This window comes from Rhinoderma darwinii, chromosome 6 (assembly GCF_050947455.1).
Source record: "Rhinoderma darwinii isolate aRhiDar2 chromosome 6, aRhiDar2.hap1, whole genome shotgun sequence".
Lineage (NCBI taxonomy): Eukaryota > Metazoa > Chordata > Amphibia > Anura > Rhinodermatidae > Rhinoderma > Rhinoderma darwinii.
Window position 1 is genome coordinate 115,473,279 of NC_134692.1, and position 27,988 is coordinate 115,501,266.

General features: G+C 42.8%; 1 protein-coding gene across 1 annotated transcript; it reads left to right on the top strand.

Moving 5' to 3' along the window:
- On the top strand, window positions 1-27,214 carry GSPT1 (G1 to S phase transition 1). Its single transcript, XM_075830139.1, has 15 exons — window positions 1-408; window positions 9,569-9,616; window positions 11,356-11,397; window positions 15,235-15,459; window positions 16,243-16,276; window positions 16,824-16,901; window positions 17,491-17,671; window positions 18,338-18,492; window positions 19,658-19,798; window positions 20,649-20,742; window positions 23,490-23,570; window positions 24,260-24,433; window positions 24,517-24,606; window positions 24,697-24,865; window positions 26,707-27,214. Exons 1-15 carry the CDS (start codon window positions 216-218, stop codon window positions 26,757-26,759), a joined length of 1,758 nt encoding a protein of 585 aa, XP_075686254.1. The 5' UTR covers window positions 1-215; the 3' UTR covers window positions 26,760-27,214.
- The last annotated feature ends 774 nt before the right edge of the window (window positions 27,215-27,988 follow it).

Consider the following 27,988-nt stretch of genomic DNA (forward strand, 5'->3'; position numbering starts at 1 on the left):
CGTGCGCCGGCTTACGTCAGTGACGCCGCGGCAACACACGAGGAGCCGTTGAGTGAGTGCTGAGTCGGGTTATCACCGCCGCCGCCGCCACCAGCGGGGTTCAGCCGGGTCTCCTCCTGTTTCATAGCCGCCGCCTCTACACCCCCAGGAGAAAGTTGGTACAGCCCAGCCCCGCCGCCATCTATCCTACTCCCGTCAGCACACACCCGGAAATCATGGACCCCAGCGACTCCGCTCCGGATTCCTGGGAACAGGCAGACATTGACGCCCCGGAGGCCCAGCTCAACTCATCCCTGGCCCTGCTGAACGTCAACGCCAAGCCGTTCGTCCCCAATGTCCACGCCGCCGAGTTCGTGCCTTCCTTCTTGATTAAGAATAGCAGCGCGGCTGCAGACGGGCTGGAGGAGGGTAAGGACCGGGCAGGAACCGGTGGGAGGGTGGCTTTGTGGGGGTCGCTTCTCTTCCAGGTGGGGATAATGTGGGGCCCAGGCGTGGACGCCACCGCCCAACGCTGCTCACTGTGGGGGAGGTGCCTGCGGTGCGGGGAGCAGGACACCCGGTTCTGTACACCTCCGCCCTGTGCTCATGTGTCATACACTGAACCTTGTTCTACTCTTAGTGCACATGGGCCATGCCACTTGTCACTGGGGTGACCTGACTCCAGATGTCATGGTTTATTGTATGATTTGACCAGGAAACCCCCCTCTAATCCATAATGGTTCAATCTGTGTTACTTAAACTGAGATTTAAAGATTTTATTCATTGAAATAATTTCTACCATAAGGAACATCTCTTGATACGTGAGCGCAATGATGTCACCCTGAACCGCGGTGAGTGGTCACATGTGATCAATAATCCCCTGTGATGCGTTCTAGTGGTATTTTCAGAAGACAGGTATATAAAATCGAAACCTACTGATAACCTGAGTTATTAAATCTAACCCCCTTGGATACAATGTATCGGGAATACCATTGGGATGATCGCTGTAAGTGCTGTGGTCATGGCGTGGGGCTGGACGATATTAGACATTTTCTTGTAATGTTGGGTACTGTGACAACCTAATATTGCGATATGGAACTTGATTTTAGAGGTACCAAAAAAATTATTATTAAATCCTAGAAACAATGTGCGGTCGTATAAGCCACACTGCTTGTCCAGTTTAAGCAAATTTGTGTTTTTCGTATATTTAAAAGTCAGTGTTTTCCAATCTACTTTGTGTTCACGATTTTCAAGATCTCGGCTTGTTGTTCAGTAGGAACATTCGTTCACTCCAAGTGAATAATATTCTGTCTTTGGTCATGTGATGGACACACAGGTGCCTGCATCGTTACAGTATATCAGCGTGGTCTTCTAATGATCCCAGCACCTGTGTCCATCACATGACCAGGATAGAATTGTATCCACTGGAAGTAAACAATGATTGTTCCTCCTGAATAACAAAAAGCAGAGATCTAGGAAACTTAAGGCCTCATGCACACGACCGTAGCCATGTGCACGGCTGTGATTTTCTGGTTGGCCGGCCACGGAGTGTCAGCCGCGAGCCGCCCGCAAATCGCCGGCTGTGCACACGGCCGCGGCCATTATTTTCGGTGGAATTGCGGCCGCAAAAGCACGCTCGTGTGCATGGGGCCTAAGAATTAATATAGAAAGTATGTTGGAAAACGTATAACTTTTTAAATGTACAAAAAAATAACATTTGCTGAAATTGGACAACCACTTAAAGCATTGCTACTAGTAGAGAGAATACAGTAATGCATAGAATTGCCATATGGTGGCGCACCATGCTGTAATACAGACCTGTAGCTGCTCTATGACGCTGTATAGTGTCTTTGTATGTGGCATGAGACCTCAAGTTCACTGCAGACACCATACGTACAGATCTACTTTGTCATGAGAAATTTTCCTATGGAATTTCTCAGCTGACTTTAACTGCGGTACTAGAAGGGGGGGGCAGCCACCCAAATGAAGTCTAAGGCTCTATTCACACTGGCGTTACTTGCATTTTGTTGCATTCTGGTATTGACAGTAAAAGTAGTGTCGTTTGTGGCGCTCTTCTTGCTGCCGACTACCTGAAACCTGCTGGAACCCAATTCGAAGTCTGAGTAAGATTTGTTGGGATCCAATAAAAAAACAAAACGCTGATCAGTCCAAGCGGTCTTTGCTCCATAATCAACAGAAACCATGATGGTAGTGTGAACAGAGCCTAAAAGTAACTGACGCCAACTTCTTTTTACGCATCCAGATCCCCCATAATGTCATGGCTTCTGTTTATTTGGAGCTGTGATGGATCTGGATTGCCTATTTGGGGGTCCATTAGTGTTTTTGTTGCTTTGGCAGTATGAATAGCGCTGCATGCCGCCCTTCTAATGTCCTATGTAAAAAGAACCTTTTTTAAATGGGTATTCCAGCCAGTTCATCACGGTGTATCTCTTGGAAGTGCGGGCACTTGCTGATTGGTCGATATTTAGAAAAAAGGCTCGCTGTGCTGGGTCTAGAACTCCCATTAACTTTTATTGAAGATATGGAACCAGTGTAGCTCAGCTGTTTCTGGAACACGGCTGCCGCTGCGCTGACTTCCGCCTGAATGGAACGGCTAGTGTGCTTCTCACCGGACCGAGTCTGGGGGTCTCTGATGACAGTCTGGGGTAATATGGGATATATCCTGTGGATTTGCTATAAATGTCTGAGTTGGGAATATATCTCTTCAAGGGGTTAAAATGGTTGTCGCGCAAAGACAACCTTAAGTTTCAGCTGGCGCAGCGATGAGTTGATTGCCGCGGGTCCTTATTCTTTCACCTATTGATCACCTTCCATCGATTGGGCAGCGACCGTCCACTTAATGCATCATCGTGCCAAGCCTGCCAGTGCAGAAGCCACTCTTAAAGAGCAGCTCTCCGTTCTGACACATCGATGAAAGTCCAAAGTGAGAATAGGTGTCTGTTCCTACCGATACCACTGATGACCTCCGTAGGTCCGTTTTTCATGCGTCCATGTTTTGTCAGTGTGGTTTACGTGTGTCATCTGCTTGTCTTCTGCCAGCACTTCCGTGTTTTTTTTTTTAAACCCAGGAAGTGTGAATAGCCCCATTGGTCAGTGTGCTGTCGGTTATTTAAACGGGCGGCACACGGATGTGAAAAACACTCGTGTGAAATAAGACCTAAGGCTAAAAATTTATTACAAACCGTGCCGTGGTGCTGAGATAATAGAATATATATAAAATAGTTATGTAACCGCACTTATCACAACGCTGTCTTGTCACGAGCCTTGCACCTGTTAGAGCATCACGTGACCAGGACAGATTTTCATCCCTGTGACACTATTGAGGTTCATACCAAGTATGGGCAGACTGCTCGGGGCCAGTTCAAGTACCCCAGGGCTGTCTGACCACATTTCATTTTAGCGCATACCCAAATATGCCCTAACAACTGCCTGCGTACACTTGGTAGACAGGCAAATATACTTGTATATAAAGTTAAAACAAATAAAAAATGAAATCCCCCCCCCCCCCCCCCCATGGCATTAAATAAAGGGAATAAAAAAAACAAAACACAATGTGTATTATTGCAATAAACCATTCCAAAAAACATTAAAATTGACTAACAACCTGCGCAATAAATTTGTAGCACCATATGTTTGGTTCTGTAAAAACTGCGGCGGCATTTACTGATATAAATGTAAATTTACTCCTATGTAGGTGACCTTTTTTTGTTAGATTTACATTAAACTTCAACTTGTTTTGCAATGTAACGTGGCCTCCTACAGCTGAAACGTGGCCTCCTACAGCTACGTCGACTAAAGAAGTTGTAACTACCGGGAATGCAAAAGTGTTCTGGTCCACAAGGGGTGAAGAAACTTTAAGGCCGGGTTCCTACAGTTCAGATAATCTACGTAAAAATCACGCAGTGTATCCAACCTGGGTCCCGCATAATCTTCCGTGCGGAAAAATAGCACATTGTGGTGCTGCTTTTCGAGCGTAACTTGCACTGCGTAAAAAAAAACCCGCTTCTGCTTACCCCCTCCCTCCTTTGACATCCGCTCCGGCCTCCTATGATGAATTTGCAGGCCATGTGACGCTGTAGCCTGGCTTGGCTGCAGCGGTCACATGGGATGAAATGTCATCCCAGGAGGCTGAACTTAAGGAAGGGGGGGGCGTTCTGGGTAAGTATAAAAAATTTTTTTTTATTTGCAGTGTAATCGGTGCAAAAGTCGCAACACTTGGCTTTCTGTTGTGGGTTTTGCATCCCCGTTGAATACAATGGGGAAAACCTGCAACAGAAAAGAAACCATAGCGCAGTAAAATTGACATGTGGCAGAATTTAATTCAACGCCGTAGGTCAAGATTTGTAACTTTTACGCTGCGTCTCTTTTTTTTTTTTTTTTTCTGTGTGGGCACACTATTCCGTTGCGGAAATTATGCAACGTTTTCGCTACGTGGGAACCCGGCCTAAAGCCCACTTTGTAATGTAACAGTCTTTGGATTGGATAACGCCACCTCCAATCTACTTGCCTGGTGACTCCGTTACTCATCGCCTATTAGTATTTGTCCAGTGACGACATTCTGCTTATCTGAGAACAGAACTTTCTGGGCCCATGCGAGGACGCCGGGCACACGGTCCCTGCTAGAGATAATGTTCGTTTTCTGCTGACTATACAGAGTCAGGGGGAGTAGTTGGACTAGAGGCCGGGTGAAGCTGGGCCCGGATAAGTTAACTTTTAAGATTAGATTATGCAAAAACTTCTGATGTCCTAATTGGAGGTCAGGGTTTTATTTGAAGAAACTTTTCTAATGTGTAAGGCAGGACATGTATTTGTAATTTAAATGCAAAATAAGATTGGATTTTTATCTCTTCATATATTCCTTTCACCTTTTTTAACATGGATTCTTTTGGTTTTTCTATTTAGGAAAAAAAATGCAGCAATAAACTGAGTTCTATTAAAAAAAACACTCGCTACTTTATAGCGAACGCACTTCTTTACCAAAAAAACTGGCGCTTTTTAACAAAAGCTATAAATATGTGAAATTGCCGATGTAAATACTTAGTTAGCAAGATGAATGGCATGTTGACGCTTATACTTTCTCATCAAATCCGGCCTGGATTTTATTTATTTATTTTTTTTGTAGGGAATTATGGCCGAAAGTTTGCACTAAATTGTGTTTAATTTGGTGCTGAATTTTGGATGAATTTGCCACAACAGAAAGAGCAGAGGGGATTAACCCCCTTCCCGACATTTGACGTATGGGTACGCCATGGAAAGCTAGTGCTTCCCGCATACGCCAAATGGTTGGCACCGGCTCAGAAGCGCCATCATCGCTGGATATCAGCGGTATCTTACAGCTGACATCCGGCTGTGATGGCAGGGACCGAAATTAGCTTCGATCCGCACCATTAACCCCTTAAATGCAGCGCTCAAACTCGATCGCTGCATTTAAGGTGTTTGCAGGTCATCGGAACCCCAGCAATTAAATTGCCGGGGTTCCAGTGGCTGCAATGCTAATACTGGCCTCCCGGTCTGCCTAGCACGGAAAACTTCCAGACCCCGCCCGGCGGCGGAGCCTGAACGGCCTTCGTAGCCGCCGGCAAGATGGAGCTAGCTCAGGAGCTGATCTGGAGTCAGCGGCGGAAGTCAGCTGTATGTTGCGGCGGAAGTCAGCTGTATGTTGCGGCTGACATCCACCTGCAATGGTAGGAACCGCAGCTAGCTCCGATCCCTGCCATTAACCACTTCGATGCAGCGATCAAAAGCGATTGACAGGCAATCGGGGCTGGCGACTGCTGCTATGGCAACAGGAGACACCATGGCCTTCTGCTCTGCCATTACGGAAGCCGATTAGGCCCCGCCGGGAGGTGAAGCCTAACTGGCTTGCTGTCAGTGAATAACTGACAGATCGAATACATTGCACTACGTAGGTAGCGCAATGTATTAGAAAAAGAAAATAAAAATCTGACAATTGTACCTTCAAGTCCCCTAGTGGGACTTGGGAAAAAAAGTGAAAGAAATAAGTTTGAAAACATAATGAAAATTTCAAGTAATAAAAAAACAAAACACCATTTCCCTGTTCCCTTATGAAGTCCTTTTTATTATTGAAAAAATAATAATAAACCATACGTATTTGGTATCGCCGCGACCGTAACGACCTGAGGTATAAATATTATTTATTGCACGTGGTGAACAGCGTAAAAAACTATATCAGAGTTTGGTTTTTTTAGTCACTTTGCCCTACAAATATTGGAATAAAAAGTGATCAAAAAGTCGCACGTATCCAAAAAATTGTGCCTATAAAAGCTATAGCTCGTCTTGCAAATAACAAGCCCTCATACAGCTCCGTCTTCAAAAAAATTAAGTTGTGGTTCTCACAACTTGGCGACCGAAAAAAGACATTCTTTTTACAAAAGTAATTTTATTGTGCAAAATGTTGTAAAACAAAGTGCCATAAATTTAGGTATCACCGGAATCGTACTGACCCGCAGAATAAAGGTAATATGTACTAACTCGTGAACACTGTATTAAAAAAAAAAAAACTAGGGCAGAATTGGGTTTTTTTTTTTGGTTACCTGGCCTCCCAAAAAATAGGATAAAAGGTGATCATAAAGTTGCATGTACCCCAAAATGGTACCAATAATAACTACAGCGCATCCCGCAAAAAAACAGCCCTCGTACCACTACGTCTATGAAAAAATAAAATTAGTTATGGCTCCAATAAGTCAGGAAACAAAAAATATATGCAGTTGTGCGGCCCGAGGGGAACATTTCTTTTGTTTCAAGAGGCGATTTATCAAGGCCCTAAAATTAGGGAACCAGGAAGGGGAGGGCCCAAACATATCCGCTGGAAGCGACGGTGCCTGTATTATACCAGGACAACACTTCCCAGCAAAATTCCCCAAACTGTAGAGGTGCGGAGTGTGGACCAAAAGGGGGATAAAGGACGCCATTTATCAGTGCGACACCGGCCTGTGCAGAAAGGATTGCTTCACAGCGTAACACAAATCTATGGATTATTTTATTGTTTTATTTACCCCATTATTATACCACCTGACCATGCCCCTGATGTACTTTGCCCAGCTTACATGTACCCCCACATTATAAACGGAAATACCAGCAATACTCAAACAAATCTACTACCAAGCAAAATCCACTCGCCAAATGGCGCTCCCTCCGCTCTGAACCCTACAGCGTGCCCAAACAGCAGTTTACTTCCACATCACCATACCCGGGAGAACCCTTTTAACAATTTTTGGGTTGTGTGTCTCCAGTGGCATAAGCTGGGCACAACATATTTGCCACTGAAATGGCATATCTAGGGAAAAGTTTTAATTCTTAATTTGCACGATCTGCAGCGCATTAATTTATGGAAAAGACCTGTGGGGTGAAAATGCTCACTACACTCCTTAATAAATGCCTTGAGGGGTGTAGTTTCCAAAATGGGGTCACTTTCTTATTTCACATCTGAGCCTCTGCAATTGTGAACCAATACTTTGTAAATCACCAAATTAGGCCTCAATTTTACATGTTACTCTTTCACTCCTGAGCCTGGTCGAACTTCCAGGCAAAAGATTAGGGTCACATGTAGGGTGTTTCTAAAAATGGGAAACACAGCATAATAATTATAGAGCTGTCTTGTTATGGTGGCACAAGCTGGGCACCACATATTGGGATATCTATGAAAAAAAATCCCATTTTCACTGCAACATCGAGTGCACACCAATTTCTACAAAACACCTGCAGGCTTAACATGCGCCCTACACCCTTAGGGTATGTGCACACACACTAATTACGTCCGTAATTGACGGACGTATTTCGGCCGCAAGTCCCGGACCGAACACCGTGCAGGGAGCCGGGCTCCTAGCATCATACTTATGTACGATGCTAGAAGTCCCTGCCTCGCTGCAGGACAACTGTCCCGTACTGTAAACATGATTACACTACGGGACAGTTGTCCTGCAGCGAGGCAGGGACTCCTAGCATCGTACATAAGTATGATGCTAGGAGCCCGGCTCCTTGCACTGTGTTCGGTCCGGGACTTGCGGCCGAAATACGTCCGTCAATTACGGACGTGATTAGTGTGTGTGCGCACATAACCTTAGGTGAATGCAATGAGGGGTGTAGCTTCCAAAATGTGGTCACTTCTGTGGGGTTTCCACTGTTTTGGTCCCACAGGCGCCCAGAAACCAATTCAGCAAAATCTGCACTCCAAATGGCGCTCCTTCCCTTCTGAGCCCTGCCGTGTGCTCAAACAGCAGTTTGACCACATATGGGGTATTGCCGTACTCGGGAGAAATTGTTTTACAAATGTTGGAGGTTTTTTTTTGTTGAGAAAATTAGAAATTTTGAGCTAAAGCTACGTCGTCTTGAAGAAAAAGGATTGTTTTTTATTTTCACTTCCCAATTCTATGAAACACCTGTGGGGTCACAATGCTCACTACACCCCTAGATTAATTCCTTAAGGGGTGTAGTTTCCTAAATGCAGTCACTTTTTGGGCGTTTTCATTGTTTTGTCCCCACAGGGGCTTTGTAAATGTGACATGGCCTCTGCAAACCATTCCTGCTAAATGTGATCTCCAAAAGCCAAATAGCGCTCTTTCCCTTCTAAGCCCTGCCGTGTGTCCAAACAGCCATTTATTACCACATGTGGGGTATTGTTTTGACAAATTTTGCGGTGCTTTTTCTCCTTCTGTCCTTGTGGAAATGATAGAAAATTAGCTAAACCTACATTTTCTTAGAAAAAATTTAGCTTTTTATTTTCAGGGCCTACTTCCAATAATTTCTGCAAAAAACCTGTGTGGTCAAAATGCTTACTATATATCCCTAGATAATTTCCTCAATGGGTGTAGTTTCCAAAATGGGGTCACTTGTGGGGGGTTTCCGCTGTTTTGTCCCCTCAGGGGCTTTGTAAATGCGACATGGCCTCCGCAAACCATTCCTGGCGCCTGTGAATTGTTCAGCCTTGGTCTTCAGAATAGTGACATGGACTTCTAGCAGTCTGCGAGTGTTTTTTATATTCTGAATGTTGAGTGCAGTCTCTGGAGTTCTGCGGACACTGTCCATGACAGACTGCGTGTACTACAATGTGGATTGTCCCCTGGCGTCAAGCTGCTAGTGCTACATTTCTACACATGCCAATGGTCTAAAGAAGCCGCGTGAATGATTTACTTCTGATGCTAGTCAATGTTTGTCCTGCTCAATGACTGCATCACCTAATGTAGATTAAGACCATATTATCAAGGTTCTAGTTTAAAAGGTTTGTCCCCGGATTAGGAAATCATGTCTACTTCCAAAAAAAACACACCTGTCCACGGGTTGTCTGGTATTACAGCTCCGACTTATTTACTTCAATAAAGCTAAGCTGCAATACCAGACACAACCCATGGACCAGTGTGGCGCTGCTACTGGAAGAAAGCAGCCATGTTATAACCCTGGATAATCCCTTTTTAACTCCGCAAAAACTCTTATAGGGAGACTGATAGGACATCTTGCCATTGGAATTACAAAAACGGAGACCCCCGCTTTACATTCACTGTAAATCATTGCTGTCATGTAATGTGTTTTTGTTTTCAATCCCTCTATCTAGATACGACAGATCATTCTGCACAGGAAGAAAAGTCTCAGTCTTCAGAAGGTATATTTTCAGGCTGTCAGGCATTTGCTGTATCAAAGTGAATAGGCTGTATTCTGCCACAGTAAGGCTATGTTCACACGGAGTATTTTGGGGGAGGAATATCTGCCTCAAAATTCCGTTTGGAACTTTGAGGCAGATATTCCTCTCCCTGCACGCCGATTTTCGCGGCAATTATCGCGCCGTTTTTCGCCCGCGGCCATTGAGCGCCGCGGGCATAAAACAGCGTGAAATACGCTTTCTCTGCCTCCCATTGAAGTCAATGGGAGGTCAGATGCGGAAGCGCCCGAAGATAGGGCATGTTGCTTCTTTTTCCCGCGAGGCAGTTTTACTGCTCGCGGGAAAAAGACGCCGACGCCTCCCATTGAAATCAATGGGAGGCGTTCTCGGGCCGTTTCTGCCGAGTTTTGCGACGCGGTTTCCGCGTCGAAAAACTCTGCAAAATACCCCGTGTGAACATAGCCTAAGGCTGGGTTCACACTGAGTTTTTTGCAGGCAGAAAATCTGACTCAATTCCATTTGTAATTTTGAGGCAGATTTTGCTCTACCTGCACGCCGATTTTTCGTGGCCTTTTTCGCCCGCGGGCAAAAAACTCCACTAAATACGCTTTCTCTACCTCCCATTGACATCAGGCGCAGACTTTTTCTCTCGAGCCGTTTTTCCGCTCGCGGGGAAAACTAACTCCTCCGCCTCCCATTGAAATCAATGGGAGACCTTTTTGGTGTGTTTTCCGCGTCAAAAAAGTGTAAAAAAACCAAACTGTGAACTAACCCTAAGGCTATGTTCACACAGAGTATTTTGGGGGAGGAATATCTGCCTCAAAATTCTGTTTGGAACTTTGAGGCAGATTTTCCTCTCCCTGCACGCCGATTTTCGTGGCGATTTTCGCGCCGTTTTTCGCCCGCGGCCATTGAGAGCCGTGGGCATAAAACAGCGTGAAATACGCTTTCTCTGCCTCCCATTGAAGTCAATGGGAGGTCAGAGGCGTAAACGCCCGAAGATAGGGCATGTCACTTCTTTTTCCCGCGAGGCAGTTTTACTGCTCGCGGGGAAAAAGACGCTGACGCCTCCCATTGAAATCAATGGGAGGCGTTCTCGGGCCGTTTTTGCCGAGTTTTGCGACGCGGTTTCCGCGTCAAAAAACTCTGCAAAATACCCCGTGTGAACATAGCCTAAAGGTGGCTATTAGAAAGCCAGGGTTGAACCCCCTACACTTATTATGCCTCGTTTTACGTCTGAAAATAGGGCTCCAATACGTCGGCCAACATCTGCCCATTCATTTGAATGGGTTTGCCGACGTACTGTGCCGACGACCTGTCATTTACGCATCGTCGTTTGACAGCTGTCAAACGACTCGTAAAATGACTGCCTCGTCAAAGTGCAGGACACGTCTTTGCAACGTAATTTGAGCCGTTCTTCATTGAAGTCAATGAGCAGCTCAAGATTTACGAGCGTCACAGACACCTCGCATATTACGAGGAGGAGCTTTTACGTCTGAAACGACACAGCTGTTTTCTCCTGAACACAGTGTCTTTTCACACGTAAAAGCCACTTATCGTGTGCACATACCCTCACGTACATCCAGTTGTGTTGTGCTTCAAATTATTTATTTTCCGAAAATAAAACTTAAAAAAAACAAGTAATTGAACGTTCTTTGCAGGAGTAAATGTGCTGTAATTGAGAAATAAATGTTCTTCTCCCGGCTTTATGAATTTTTTTATTTTATTTTTTTATCTTGCAGGTTCCAATGTGGTTGTTGGCATGGAGATTTCTGAACCCGTTGGTAAGTACTACGGTTTTCCTTTTTTTTGTATACGTACGACAAATGGATGGCACTGGCTCATAAGCGGAGTTGGTGCCATCATCCCCAGATGTCTGCTGTATCTTACAGCTGATACCCTGCTGTAATGGGGACTGAAGTTAGCTTCGATCCCCGCCATTAAACCCTAAAATGCAGCGGTCAAAAGCGATCGCTGCATTTAAGGTGTTTGCAGCTCATCGGCAACCCCAGCAATGAAATTGCTGTGGTGGCTGCAACAGCAACCGGAGGCCTAATAGTGGCCTCCTTATCTGCCTAGTACGGAAACCTTCCGGACCCTGAACAGAGGCGGGGCCTGAAAGGCTTCCGTACCCATTGGCAAGATGGCGCCGGCTCAGCAGATGCGTCAGCGGTGGATGTCAGCTGTATGTTACATTTGGCATCCACCTATAACTGCAGGAACCGGAGCTAGCTCCGATCTCTGCCATTAACCCCTTAGATGCAGCGATCGCTGGATCTTAGTGGTTGGCAGCAGATAAGCAGCTCTGCCCTGCGACTGCTGCTGTGGCAACAAGAGGCCTAACAATGGCCTCCTGCTCTTCCATTACGAAGCCGATTAGGCCCCCCCCGGAGGGGAAGCCTAATCTGCAAATGACAGGTTTTTTTTTGTTTTTTTTCCCTCTTAATACATTGCACTACCTACGTAGTTCAATGTATTAGTTCTGTCAGATGGTTGGACCTTCAAGTGCCCTAGTGGGACTAAAGGAAAGAGTTAAAAAGTCCTTTATTATTCAATAAAATAAATCATATGTATTTGGTATCGCTGGTATGTGACCGTAACAGCCTGACCTATAAAAATATTTTATTTATTCCACGTGGTTAACGGCGTAAACAAATGACAATTTCTGTTTTTTGGTCACTTTGCCCTATAAAAAGTGATCAAAAAGTCGCATGTATCCAAAAATGGTACCTATAGCTCGTCTCGCAAAAAACAAGCCCTCATACAGCTCAGTCGACGAAAAAATGTAAACGTTCTGGTTCTCACAATATGGGGACAGAAAAAATGCATTCATTTTTACAAAAGTAATTTTATTGTGCAAAAAGTTGTAAAACGGAAAAAAGTTCTATAAATTTTGGTTTCGCCGGAATCTGACTGACCCGCAGAATGAAGTTGGCATGTAGTTTATAATGCATGGTGAACGCTGTGCAAAAAAAAATAAACTATGCCAGAATTGCTGTTTTTTTTTGGTTACCTGGCCTCTCAAAAAATAGGATAAAAAGTGACTTGCACACCCAAAATGGTACCAATAATAACTACAGCAAGTCCTGCAAAAAAACATTCCTCATACCACTACGTCTATCAAAAAATAAAAAAAGCTAAATAGGTTGTCCGCGATACCATCATATTTTCAAAAACCCCTTTATTGCATGTAATCTATAAATGTAAATACATTTGTAATATACTTACATTTTCCAAAGTGGCCCTGTTTCCAGATCCTGCCGTGGGGAACTTGACTGGTGACGTCACTCTCTGCTCTGGCTCTGCCACTTTGTTGATTTTTTTCCGGGTATACGACACGTCACTTGTGACGTGGTGTATATCGGCTTGTTCTGTTGTAACGTGCATACGCGGCCCCTGCTGTTATCTCGAACAGCAGGGACTGCGAGAACAGCAGTGACAGCGCATGCGCGTTACGGGCTGTGAAGCAGAACAAGCCGATATACACCACGTGACTTGTGCAAAACACCTGCAGGGTGAACATGCTCACTACACCGCTAGGTACCTTGAGGGGTGTCGTTTCAAAAATGGGGTAAATTCTCGGGTTTCCACTGTTTTGGTCCCACAGTGGCTTTGCAAATGCGACATAGCGCCCAGAAACCAATCCAGCAAAATCTGTACTCTAAAAGCCAAATGGCGCTCCTTCCCTTCTGAACACTATTGTGTGCCCAAAAAGCAGTTTATTACCACATTTGGGTAATAAACATTGCTTTACAAATGTTGGGTTTCCTTTTTTTTTTTTTTTTTTTCCTTTTTGTTGAGAAAATGAAAAATTGAGCTAAAGCTATGTCTTATTGGAGAGCAGATTGTTTTTAGTTTCACTGACCAATTCTAATAAAATCTATGAAACGCCTGTGGGGTCAAAATGCCCACTATACCACTAGATAATTTCCTCAAGGGGTGTTTCCAAAATGGGCTCACTTGTGGGGTTCTTCCACGTTTTTGTCCCTTTGGGGGCTTTGCAAATGTTACATGGCCTCCGCAAACCATTCCTACTGGATTTCAGCGACAAAAGCCAAATAGTGCTCTTTCCCTTCTGAGGGTCCCAACAGCCGGTTATTACCACATGTGGGGTATTGTTTTACTCGGGAGAAATTGCTTTATAAATGTTGTGGTGCTTTTTCTCCTTTTAGTCCCTGTGAAAATTAGAAAAAATTTGATAAACCTACATTTTCTTTGGTAAGGATGTAGATTTTCATTTTCACAGCCTAGTTCTAATAATTACCGCAACAAACCTGTTCAGTCAAAATGCTCACTATACCCCTAGATAATTTCCTTGAGGGGTGGGGTTTCCACTGTTTTGGCACCGCAAGAGCCCTTCAAACCTAACATGCTGCCTAAAATATATTCTAATAAAAAGGAGGCCCCAAATTCCACTAGGTGCTCCTTTGCTTCTGAGGCCGGTGCTTCAGTCCATTATCGCACTAGGGCCACATGTGGGATATTTCCTAAAACTGCAGAACCTGGGCAATAAAGAGTTGCGTTTCTCTGGTAAAACTTTGTTACAAAAAAAATGGATTAAAAATTAAAAAAAACAATTATTTGTAAATTTCCCCTCCAACATTGGTTTAATTCCTGTGAAACACCTAAAGGGTTAAGAAACTTTCTAATTGCTGTTTTGAATACTTTGTGAGGTGACGTTTTTAAAATGGGGTGACTTATTGGGGTTTTCTAATATATAAGGCCCTAAAACCCACATTACAACTGAACTGGTCCCTCAAAAAATAGCCTTTTGAAAATTTTCTTGATATGAGAAATTGCTGCTAAAGTTCTACGCCTTGTAACGTCCTAGAAAAATAAAAAACGATGCCAATCTAAAGTAGACAGTACACAGGCTAATTTACTAGCATATATATATCTATGCCAGTACATTACAGTTACAAAATAAAAATCAAAATGATAAATCCCTTTATGGGATTAAAAAAAAAAAAAAGTTAAATGAATGTAAAAAAAAAACTGATAGATAAATAAAGTGAAAAACCCCGACCGTAACAACCTGTAGAACAAATGTATAACATTATTTATGATCGGCGTATGGTGTAAAAAAAAAAATAAACTGCTGCTGGACTGCTTTTTTTTTTTTTTTTTCTCGGTCTCTGTCTGTCTCTCTCTCTGTCTCTGTCTGTCCTCTGTCTCTGTCTGTCTGTCTCTCTCTCTCTCTGTCTCTTTTCGCCAAAATAAAAATTGATAGAAATTAAACGGTAATGAATTAGTACCAAAAAATGGTACCTACATAAAGTACAACTTGTCCCGGAAAAAACAAAGTCTCATACAACTACGTCGTACAAAAAATAAACGAGTTATGCGTGTCGGGATGCAAAGAAGGAAATCGAAAAAAAATTGTTCTGTCTAAGGCCAAAATTGGCCGTGTCCTTAAGGGGTTAATTATAATTCCAACTATGTATTGTTTTTGCATTAAGGTGGATTTAAAAGGTTGACCCTTTCTCTCCTTGTGTTATACCCAATATTTAACATTAATAATATAATGCTGCAATATGACTTTACCTACTGAAAACTGTTCTTGCAGCAATGATCCCATGTAACAATTCAATATTCAGTTTGCAACGTTGGTCTCTTTATAGTAGAAAATGGAGAGACTGAGATGTCCCCTGAAGAGTCCTGGGACCACAAAGATGAGCCGAGCGAAGCTGAGCCAGGAGGCGGCTTCTCGGGAGACGGGGGCTCCTCGGAAGAAGTTGCTCAAGAAATGGAGGAAGAAGAGGATGTTGTAAAGCCTAAAACTATCGTCATACCACCTGATGCACCCAAAAAAGAACACGTTAATGTAGTGTTCATCGGACATGTAGGTATGTAGACTTGAGATCATTTTGAGTACTTTGCTAAGGGAAACTAGCGCAAAATAAATACTTGTATAATAAGCAATATTTGCATTTATATACACCGTTGAATATAATTTTAATTTTTTTTAATCTTCCCCCTCCATATCTTTCACTTAGAATATTTCCTGTCTTGCTGTTGCTCCGTTTTCCTATTATGTCGTGCGGTCATGTAACATCCCTGCTGTCAGATGAGTGGCACTTTCCCGGCACTCATCATAGCGCTGAGAGAACGAAACCTCACGTGTCATGTGACTTTGCTTTCTCAGTGTAAAACTCCACCCCCCCCCCCCCATGGAAATGTCAGAAGTCATGTGATGTTTCCATCGATGCAATATACTGAACGAAACGTGAGTGCCCTGTATAATGGAGTAATGTCTGTGGCCGGCTCTAGTAGGAGGGAACTTGGTATGGGGAGACAGGGGGCGGTGATAATTCAGAAGAGGGAGGAACTAGAGTAGGAGAGGGAGAATGATGAATCATGGGAAAGGTAGTTTTTATCTTAAACCCAGAGCAGCAGGATCGGCCAATTTAAACTAATGGCGAGAGTAAACAAGGAAGCAGCAGGAGTAGTTATGGAAGTCAGATCATGTGACCAAGTAGTCTGCAGGGACGAGTGATTAGGTCTTGATGGTAATTGTGTTTTGTTTTTTTAACTGTCCAAGCGAATAAACCCTCTAATGGAACATCAGATGTAGTGTTTTTTTTTGTTTTTTTTACCATGTAACATCCGTGTTAAATTATGTATTCCAGATGCAGGAAAATCAACTATTGGTGGACAGATTATGTAAGTAAATGATTACATTTGTCATTCATTCCACTCTACCTCTAGTGGCACCTTGATTTGAGACCTACTGAAAGGGTGTTAAGCTGGATTTCTGCTTAAGATGAAGTACGGCCACAATGCAAAAGATCATTTGTACTACAAACTATCCAACCATCAAAACATGGCAGACTGAACTGACAGATTAGGGCCGCAGTTAGAAAAGAAAAAAATCCAGCATGCAGTTGCGCAAAGTGGCAAACAATTGCCCATAATCGGCTAATGTTATAAAGACATAGTTCCAGCTGAGAAATTCCAACATGACTGATCACTTTTTTTTTTTTGGGCAGATAGTCGTCGGCCATTGTTCGCATAAAACTTTAAATCGGTCGAATCGACCACTTAGGTCAACCTTCATCTTGTCTCTTTCAAAACCTCAATAAAATCTGGCTATACACAAGTGTTAGTTTGCGCATGAAATGTCCTGATTGCTACAGGTTAGATTACTGCTGTGGAGAATAATGCTCCGGCTCTTCAGGTTATTAATCCGCTATTTGCTTTCACATTTTAGGTATTTAACGGGTATGGTGGACAAAAGAACACTTGAGAAATACGAAAGAGAAGCAAAAGAGAAGAACCGAGAAACCTGGTAAGTTTTATTGTGAAGGTTTCATAGAAACGAATCCAGTGTCTGTTTTCAGAAGTTCAGAGCAGGAGACCATTATCGCTTGGTAGGACCAAGACCGTGTGGTGGCTGCTGGTAAACCTAGTTCGGTGATGTCCGGACGTAGAAGACTTTCTCCACTGTGGGTTTCGCTGCAAAATCTGCATGTTACATGTGGATTTTGTTTTGATCTCTGCCACAGAATTGACATACTGCCGAGTTTGACGTTCTTATATTTTTTTTTTATTCCGCTACATGTGAATCTCCACTGAATTTTTTTTAAAATTCCAACATGTCTATGAAAGAAATTTTCTTTGCCGTTTGAGATAATCATTGGTGAAATCTGGCAGGCAGAAGTGATCCATGATCGATCACTTCTATCTGGCCAAATGTGTACAGTGCAGGGGATACAGTATGTTTGAGAACATATGATTTCATTAGCCACAACAGAGGCCTCCAAGCCACGTGCTACTCCTACTGTACCGTGGCCACATTGGTTATAGTATGTTAATATCTTCCTTTTGCACGTATTCGCTTCCTGTTTTGAGCTGTATTCTTATTTGCACTTTATCAGGTACCTCTCATGGGCTTTGGACACCAACCAGGAAGAACGAGACAAGGGTAAAACTGTAGAAGTTGGCCGTGCCTATTTTGAAACTGAGAAGAAGCACTTCACTATCCTTGATGCCCCTGGTCACAAGAGCTTTGTTCCCAATATGATTGGGGGAGCCTCACAAGCGGACTTGGCTGTGCTGGTATGTTATGTATTGTGTTGTCTGGAAAAACTTGATGTTACATGCACATTGCTCAAAATATTTGAGTGCGTGGATTACATACTGCGGAAAGAAGCCCGGGGAATATGCCCAAATCGTAGCCATCAGTCCAGTGTTTTTTAGCTTGATTAAAAACCTTGAGGCTACTTTGCATCCACATCATGCAGAACATGTTTGCCCACAACCTGGGAAGTCTTTGGGTATGTTCACAGCTGAAAAATCGGAAGCAGAACGCCTCCAAACATCTGCCCATTGATTTCAATGGAAAAAACGGAGTTCTGTTCCGACGGGCAGTTTTTTTTTTACACGGCTGTTTTGTAAAAAAAAACGGCCGCGAAAAAGTGCATGTCACTGTTCGGGATGTTTTTGGAGCCGTTTTTCATAACTATTGAAAACCGCTCCAAAAACGGCCGTTGAAAATCGCAAGTGGCTTAAAGTCTGAAAATCAGGAGCTGGTTTTCCCTTGAAAACCGCTCCCATATTCAGCCGTTTTGAGTTTGTGTGAACATACCTATACCCTGTTTCATATCTTGCCAGATCACCCTTTCATATTAAATATTTTTATTTTTTTTACAACTTGGTAACCTGTTTGAAACTGTCCAAACTTTATCTGTGCAATATTTTATAAACAATTGTCATTTTTTCAAGGTAATCTCTGCACGAAAAGGAGAATTTGAAACTGGATTTGAGAAAGGCGGACAGACAAGAGAGCACGCCATGTTGGCAAAAACAGCTGGTGTAAAACATTTAATAGTTCTTGTTAATAAAATGGACGATCCAACCGTAAACTGGAGCAATGACAGGTACGTAAAATGGAGAAAACCTATCATGTTTAGGGAAAATGTGGGTGGGTGTCTTGTCTTATGTGAAACCCCTATAGTAGAACAGGGATTCATTTGTAAAGAGGGGGAAAAAAATGGAACTTATGAAGTGAAATAATTTGTAAAAAAAATTTTTTTTTTAATGGCTGCAAATGACTTGACTAAAAAAAAGCCGTGCTCTCCTATCCTTTCCCCTGGCGCTGCGGAAGGCCTCCTGGTTATTTGTCTACATGCAGGCAGCGTGTTACCACTACAGCCAATAAGAGGGCTCATTGGTCATGTGTTGCCTCTCTGGCGTTATTGCAGAAATGTGATAAGTCAACGCTGAGCCCGCTGATAATCCCTTTAAGGTCTCCTAACTTTTGTAAATGGAACCTTAAAGGGGTTTTCCCATGAAGGACATTTGACATATCCACAGGATATGTCATGAATGTCAGATGCGGGTCCCACCTCTGGGACCTGCACCTATCTCTAGAACGGGGCCCGCCTAAACCCCCTGTTCTGCCGCTGTGTTGCAGCTGAATTCCGAGCGTGAAAAAGGTTACATGGTCGGGAGTTATGAAAACAGCGGATTTGTAAGTCCCATTGAACTGAATGGTAGTTATGGAAACCGCAGAGCTTGCATGCTACGCTGCTTCCGTAACTGCCATTCACTAATATGGGAGTTAAGGAAACCGCATAGCTCAGTGAGTTGCGCTGTTTCCGTAACTCCTGACCGTGTAATCCGGAAGTGGCCGTGAGAACAAAGGTAGAACAGGGTTTGGGGGTCCCAGAGGTGGGACCTGCATCTGACACATCCTGTGGATTTGTCATAAGTCTCTGATAGGAAAACCCCTTAATGACCAAGCTATTTTTTACGTGTTTTTTTTTCATTGTCTTGTTCCAAGAGCTCTAACTTTTTTTTTTTTTTGCATAAGATCTTGTCTTTTGCGGGACAAGTTGTATTTTTTAATAGCAGCATTTTGGGGTACATATAATTTATTTAACTTATTAGCATTAGTAAGTCTGTCATCTATGCTTTTTTTTTTTTTTTAATTAAATTTCAACAGATCCGCTAAACAGTGTGTGTGTGTGTGTGTGTGTGTGTGTGTTCTCTCTCAAATTATAGATTGAAAACTGCTAACTATGAACGTTTTATTTATTGCAGATATGAAGAATGTAAAGAGAAACTTGTACCCTTCTTGAAGAAAGTTGGCTTCAACCCTAAAAAAGATATTCACTTTATGCCATGTTCAGGTCTGACTGGTTCCAATTTAAAGGAACCAGTGGAATTCTGCTCATGGTACAAGTAAGTATAGAAAGTTAATTAAATCATCCTTAAAGAGGCTCCGTCACCAGATTATAAGTGCCTGATCGGTGCTGTAATGTAGATTACAGCAGTGATTTGTCAGCCTCATGCACTCCTCTGCACAATGCCCACTTGGTCAAAATAAAAACACGTCCAGTTGTCTATTAAGAAACTAATTAGCATAAATATAAAATTGCTCATAACTTGCTAAAAAAAATGATCGTTTTTCAAAATAAAAACCACTGCTGTTCTCTACATTACAGCGCCGATCAGATTATGTAGGAGATAGGGCACTTATAATGTGGTGACAGAGCCTCTTTAATTCATGCACACCGGTATATTACAGCTCCGTACAACTTCTGAGTTGTATAAGGCCGACCCAGCAGTCTATGCAGCCCCATTGTACTTCCATATACCGCCGATTTCATCCAGAGGCATACAGAGGTTTTTCCTGTTTTGTTCTGTATGAATTGGACAGAAGAAAAGTGTAGGCACTATATAAATCCAGAATATCTACATCTCCATCCAACAATGTCATGGGGACTTTGTGTGCTATTGTATAGGCTCCGTCCACCCGCTCTGCCACTTTAAATGCGCCTAAATGTTAGTTTTAATCCACAGCTTCGTTCTTTATTAGGCAGACTCCGCTCAAATCACCCAGAATTCCTTTTTTAGTCAGGGCCTACATAGTTTGTCTACACTTCCTGGGTGCAAATCAGAGCACTGTTTTGTAGCAGATTTTAATTAGAGGGGATTAAATAAGCGGTTAGTGAGGCAGTAAAGGTCCAACAGTTTACAGACCCTTCCCGAACTCCTATATAATGCAATGTGTTTTATTTCATTCTTTCAGTGGGTTACCGTTTATTCAATATCTTGATGACATGCCAAGTTTCAACAGATCGTATGATGGACCAGTCCGACTTCCGATTGTGGATAAATACAAGGTGACCATAATATTAGATTTTGTCAGCTAATGAATAGTTCTGAAAACAAATGAAAAACTGTAATTAGTAATTGGTTTAAAGGGGTTGTCCAGTCATAAATTCATAGCCTATCCTCGGCATAGGCCATCTGTATATGATCGCTGGGGGTACGACTACCAGCACCTTTGCCGATCAGCTGTTTTGAAGGGGTGCTAGCGCTCGTACGAGTGCTGCTTACCCTTCATTCCTTACCTGCTCATCCTATGAATTGCCAACCCACTTGTAACAGCGGTTCACGTTATAACAGCCTTCTCCCATTCACTTCCATGGGAGGGGGATGTAATACCTGTGAATCCCCGCTACATCCGTGTTATCAATTCACCGTGAGCAAGTCGAGCGCTGCATTCCCTTCAAAACAGCTGATCAGCAGGGGTCACTGAAGTCTGACACTGACCCATCAGCTATAGGTGGATAGGCCATCAACTTTTAGGGACTGGACAACCCCTTTTAAGGCCATTTTTACATAGGTGTGTTTTTGGTCTGTATATTGCACTTTTGTAAACCGAAACACAGAAGAGGTATAATTGTTGTCATTTTACTTTGTTCAGGGTTCCTCTCCTGGTTTTGGTTTACAAATACTGATCCCAAATACGGTCATGTCAAAGACTTAAAGGGGTCTTGAACTTAAAGAGGCTCTGTCACCAGATTTTGCAACCCCTATCTGCTATTGCAGCAGATAGGCGCTGCAATGTAGATTACAGTAACGTTTTTATTTTTAAAAAACGAGCATTTTTGGCCAAGTTATGACCATTTTTGTAATTATGCAAATGAGGCTTGCAAAAGTCCAAGTGGGCGTGTATTATGTGCGTACATCGGGGCGTTTTTAATACTTTTACTAGCTGGGCGCTGTGAAGAGAAGTAACATCCTCTTCTCTTCAGAACGCCCAGCTTGTGACAGTGCAGATCTGTGACGTCACTCACAGGTCCTGCATCGTGACGGCCACATCGGCACCAGAGGCTACAGCTGATTCTGCAGCAGCATCAGCGTTTGCAGGTAAGATCGACTTACCTGCAAACGCTGATGCTGCTGCAGAATCAGCTGTAGCCTCTGGTGCCGATGTGGCCGTCACGATGCAGGACCTGTGAGTGACGTCACAGATCTGCACTGTCACAAGCTGGGCGTTCTGAAGAGAAGAGGATGTTACTTCTCTTCACAGCGCCCAGCTAGTAAAAGTATTAAAAACGCCCCGATGTACGCACATAATACACACCCACTTGGACTTTTGCAAGCCTCATTTGCATAACTACAAAAATGGTCATAACTTGGCCAAAAATGCTAGTTTTTTTAAAATAAAAACGTTACTGTAATCTACATTGCAGCGCCGATCTGCTGCAATAGCAGATAGGGGTTGCAAAATCTGGTGACAGAGCCTCTTTAAGATCTTTTTGGCATATAGATAGGTGGTGCTAGTCGCCGGCCACCTCCGCTTGCAGAATGGGGGGGGGGGGGGGGGGTCTATACACCTGTCCAAGGATGGTCTGATATTTTATCTCCATTTCAAGTGGAAGGGTCTGAGATGCAATAGCGCACACAATCTGAACAGGGGTAGGACCGCCGCCATGTGTCTTTTATTTTAATCTAAATCAACCCCTTTAAGAAATAAACATTAAAAAAGAGGGGTTTTTTTCCCCTTAAAAAAAAAATTGTGTGCAAATGGTGTAACCGCAGTAAAGCGTCGCTTACTAATGTACTTTCTAAAGCGACGATGCCTCTGTAAGCCAGTCTCTCGTGCAGTCACATGACCATGCTACTGGTGGTTTATCTCCTGATTCTGTGACCCCCCCCCCCCCCTTCCTGTAGTATGGGAAGTCGCATCACATGCGTGCGCACACAATCCTCCATTCTCTTCCCACCATGTCCTGGAGGGATCGTGTGTCACATGCTGGGAGCAGAGTTTAGCAGAAAAACTACCTGCAGATGGAGTAATTACATTACTACTTTACATCTTGTAATAGAGGGGCATGCAGGCAGCTGTAAATGCAAGCTATGTCTGTGAGGAATAATGGGACCTGTAGTCCTATACATGATCCCTCCCACAGCAAGGCCCGGCAGCATCAAAACAGATATGCTGTACAGAGCTGGGCTAGATAATAAAAAGTAACCACTTCTGAGCTATGGTGGCATCTGGTGGCTAGTCAAGCACAAGTACTTTTTTTGTTTCATATGCTTGGAAAACCTTTTTTAGGCCCCATGCACACGACCGTGCCCGCAATCACGGCCCGCAATTGCGGGCACGGCCAGCCGCCGACTGACAGCCGCATTTTCGGGCTGTGCTCCCATACAAAGTATGGGAACACGGCCCGCAAAATGCCAAAGAACGGACATGTTCCATAATTTCCGGAACATTTCCACGGCACGGACACCCTTCCGTAGTGCTACGGAAAGGTGTCTGCGTTCAATGAAAGTGAATGGGTCCATTTTTGCAGACTGCAATTGCGGTCCGCAAAAACGGAGGCTTTTTTTTACGGTCGTGTGCATGGGGCCTAAGAGGGTGATCTGGGAGAACTGCTGGCTGACTGCATAGATCATCCTGTTCATTTATTTTCAACCCTGTGATAAGTATTTACCATTATACGAATATATTGGAGTCTGGTTTGTGATACCAATAATCTTTCATATCCTGAGAACTTACTACCTCGCAGGAGCTGATCAGACTAGTTTGACAGGACTGAGATAAAAGATTTATTTATTTTATTTTTTCTTTTAGGACATGGGAACAGTCATTCTAGGAAAACTAGAATCTGGTGTAATATGCAAAGGACAGCAGCTTACCATGATGCCAAACAAGGTGATTAAAAGTCTGGTTGTATTCTGAGCATTTGGAAGCTGGGCACCAAGAGCCTTTTCTGATGCAGACCTATAAAAATGTAATGCACAGAGTCGTCCGTTGATCTGCTTTTAATTTGTAGGGATTTCTGCCTGAAAAGGCCAATTTTTCTGCTCCTATATATGAATGTTTATGGCAATGGTTCTGAATTTTGACGGGAAAATAAAAGGCTACTGCCTGGTGTATTTTATGGATATAAAGCCCTCCTACCCAGCAGACGCTGCCTTTAAAAATTAAGGCAAGACTTCTAGTTAAACCACTAAAGGGATTGTCCAGTCATAAGAAATGAAGGCCTATTCTCAGGATAGGAGAAGGCTGTAATACTGGGAACCGCCACACAAGTGTCGGCTGTTCACAGTACAAGCAGGTAAGAAATAGAGAAAGCAGCGCTGGTACGAGCGTCGCGGCTGCTTCAGAACAGCTGATCGGCAGGGATGCCGTTAGTCAGACCCCCACTGATCAGATTTTGATGGCCTATCTAGAATTTACAGCAACTGTAATGTGACCTGACAAGCTGGCTTGTCTACATTCATGCAAATGAGTTATAAAATGGACATGAGGCGGTAAAGTCTACTATCAACTGCACTAAATAGATTTAGGAACAGGGTTCTTTGTTTTAACTGTACTGATCCTGTGTTCCCCTCTTAAAGCACACTGTTGAGGTCCTTAGCTTGCTCTCCGATGAAGTAGAGACTGAGCTCGTATCACCTGGTGAAAATCTGAAGCTTAGGCTTAAAGGAATAGAAGAGGAAGAAATTCTTCCCGGATTTATTCTCTGCGACCCAAACAACCTTTGTCATTCTGGACGCACATTTGATGCCCAGGTACAGCCGACTGGTTTTTAAATCACACAGGAAGCACCTTATGCCTCTTTAACCGTACCTAAAATGTGTCTGCTTCTTTTTAGATTGTGATTATTGAACACAAATCAATCATCTGTCCTGGTTACAATGCAGTGCTGCATATTCATACATGTATTGAAGAAGTTGAAATTATCGTAAGTAACTTTTTCATCCTCTGCATCTGGAAAACTTTCTTTAGCGTTGGATACATGAACTAACAGGTGGATTTTTGTTTTTTCTGTTAGGCCTTAATCTGCTTGGTAGACAAAAAATCAGGGGAAAAAAGTAAGATACGACCCCGCTTTGTCAAACAAGATCAAGTATGCATTGCCCGCTTAAGGGCAGCGGGAACTATCTGCCTTGAAACATTTAAAGAGTTCCCTCAGATGGGCCGATTTACCTTACGAGACGAAGGTGAGCACTTGTCTGACTATTTGCTGGAGATGGCCAAAAGGGAATTTAAGGTGTATTGGAAGGTTTTTTTCGGGACTTAAGAAATTGATGGCCTATCGTAAAAATAGGCCATTAATATTAATCGTTGGGGGTCCCACTCCTGCCACCTCTGCTGATGAGCTGCATGGAAGGGCTGTAGCATTCAAGTTTAAAGAAAAAACAATTGCTAGAATTTTTTTATTTTGTGAATTTATTGTTTGGTGTCCCTTCAAAAACGGTTGAACATGGCACAGTGCGCCTTGCTATTCCATGCTTAGGTACTCTACATGGTTACTAGAGTCCAGGCCACAAGTTAGACTTGCTGTTTGGTTGAAACCTCTTAAAAATTGAGTGGGTTTGTTTTACATGCAAATATTTTTAGCTGCAGGTGAATTAAAAGGCGATTTCCTTCTTTTAGAGTTTAGTTCTCGCAATATCTTTAGACCACTAACTAAACAGAAAATATTACTATAAAATGGCTAACGCCTTATGTTGTCACATTAAACTGTAAATGCCCCTATGTATTACCCCCAGCTCCTCAATTGAAGGTCCCCTGCTGGATATGGAAGGCGGTGATCTCAGCATCCATAGGATGTAACATTAGGGTAGTCGTGTAATTTCCCCACTGGAGATTCTGCTGCCTATATTTGCGTCTGCGCAGAAGTGAATTCAGCAAGGGAAAGCCGAAGAAGCAGTCACCTGGGTTTTTTCCCCCCTAATAAACAGATCAGTCAGTGTGTTTGGTGCATTTCTAAATCCTTTTTTTTTTTTTTCTTTTAATTAGTTTTACTTTTTGAGATACAGCTGCTCTGTGTTTATACAGCGCTAAATCCCACTCCTGTCAAGTCTGCGGGACTGACTGGTTCAGTGACAGCGGGTCCTGCTTGTCTGACACCCAGGATCCACCTGTAATCACATCTAAGCTCATAATTTAGATGTGATAGATTACAGGTGGATCCGACCAGCTGACACTCGTGTACCTGACACGAGCAGGATTTAGCGTTCTTTTTACGGCATGAATATAGGATAAAGCGATTCTCTGCATCATTTTTCTTTTTTAGTCTTCAGGTTTCACGCGAAATAACCGGTTAAACTAATTCTTCAGGTTTATTAGTCGTGTAGATACCTAATGTGTAGGTTTTTTGTTTTTATGTAATGTAGAGGCAATAAGATATATCTTATGCAAAATAATGACTTTATATATATATATATATGTATGTGTTTTTTTTAATACCATTTAAGGGAGAGCTTTACTTTCAACTTTTATCTTTTACTGTATGCTAATACATTATACTATGACACAGGCTGCTGTTAGGGCAGCACATAGTGTGCTCTAACAGCAGGCAAAATGAACAGACAGCCCAAGGGTCCTTTCTAGGTCCCCAGTGCTGATTGCAGAGTGATTCCCCAGTCTTTGAACACGTCACCGGGTTTCCAGTGACTAACAAAGGGAACTCCCCTCTTTGATAATGTCAAGGACCGCGGCAATCAAAGGGGTTAAACAGCTGGGTACGGAATGTTTTCTGACCCCAGCTGTATTCAGCAGGCTGCTTTAAGATAACAGGAGCGCTCATCAGCCTCTTGCACAACGACGCCAAAAGACGTCGCTGTAGACTAAGCAACTGCACCGCCTGCCATCAAGACGGTGGGCAGTTGAGGAAGGTTTTTAGGCATTTTTTTTTCCAAGTACTGCAGCTCGTTTTGTTTGGGACTCAAACTAGAGCTGAATGGTGCTTGACCTCCTCTGACAGAAAATACAAAAAAGTGGAATACCCGTTTTAGAATCTGTGAGTAACGTTTCTTTTTTCGCTCTGATTTTATAGGTAAAACCATTGCAATTGGAAAGGTCTTGAAACTGGTTCCAGAAAAGGATTAAGCTTTCCTCTTGACCCTGCACAATACTGTGAGGATATTGACTCTACGGAAGCCTACTTCACATCGCCTTCTTATTTTCAGCCCATTGACAAACTCTATCCCCTTTTAAATAAAATAAAAAAAAGCAGAAAACAACAAGTCCACATAGACAGCTTTCTCATATTGAGAGCTCTGCTATGCCGCTGTTGAATTCCCTCCCTCAACATTTTATTTTATTCCCTTTCAAATTCTGCGACATTGGAAAGATTTGGCAATCGCTTCATAAGTAACGTGGACAAAATTGCCTACAATAATGAAATCCTAAGATTTTTTTTTTTTTTAATTATTAAATACATGCAATACTACCCTGTCATGTCTAGTGCATAAACACCGTAATTCTAAGTAGACCGATCGGCGTGTGTAAGCACATGTTACAGAGAAAACTACCGTGTTAATAAAATATCAGTTTAAAACCTTTTTCCGGTATTTGAATTGCTTATGAATTCTTTAATTTTTTATTTTTACCTGAATGTAACACTGCTGCATAAATTTTGTTTTAATTTCCAAGTATTTTATTAGCTGATTGCCTTGTAAGCTTATTTTTATTTTTTTCCCCTTCATACCCCTATGCCTTTCTAAAATCAATGTTTAATGGCTCATCCCGTTAGAAATCAAGGAAGTCTTTTATTACCACCCAGTTTCAGGAAAAACCAAACTGCCCTTGTTAATTGACGGAGGCAATATTTAAGCAAACTTGATACCGCTTTAATTGCAACAGTCATGACAGCAGACCATCGGCCTATAACTTAGTTTTTATATGTATCGGTGCAAATTGCGCCGGAGCTTTAATCTGTAGTAATTCCAAAATTTTAAGGGAGTAAATGGCTGTTTTTTTAAAATCCAGATTTCCAATTCACAAGGAAGACGTAGGTAGTTCCACCCCAAAATAGAGCTACGTTTTAATTACTACCTTTTTTAATTTTTCAGTTGAAGTTTAGTCTTTATGTTGTATAATATAAAGGCTTGAGTTCTCTTTGCTGCTTAAAGTGTCTGAGACAAGCAGAGGATCACTGCTGGGCTCATACAAGTTTGCACATATTATACATTTTGGAGATGGGTAGGGTCCTGTACACTTTGCATATCAAGAGTTCAGCTTGTCTAGAACTGAAGTCTCTGGTAAACTAGTAGGTGACACATGAGATGTCTTTTATTCCAAGGATCCTCAAGATACGAAGAGTAATAGTGTAGCTA

What these genes read in the sequence shown, in the direction of transcription:
- GSPT1 (XM_075830139.1), top strand. Translation starts at nt 216, where the DNA reads ATGGACCCCAGCGACTCCGCTCCGGATTCCTGGGAACAGGCAGACATT. An exon ending in TGCAGACGGGCTGGAGGAGG is followed by an intron (nt 409 to 9,568) that starts GTAAGGACCGGG and finishes CCCTCTATCTAG; the next exon opens with ATACGACAGATCATTCTGCA. An exon ending in TTGAAGAAGTTGAAATTATC is followed by an intron (nt 24,607 to 24,696) that starts GTAAGTAACTTT and finishes TTTTTCTGTTAG; the next exon opens with GCCTTAATCTGCTTGGTAGA.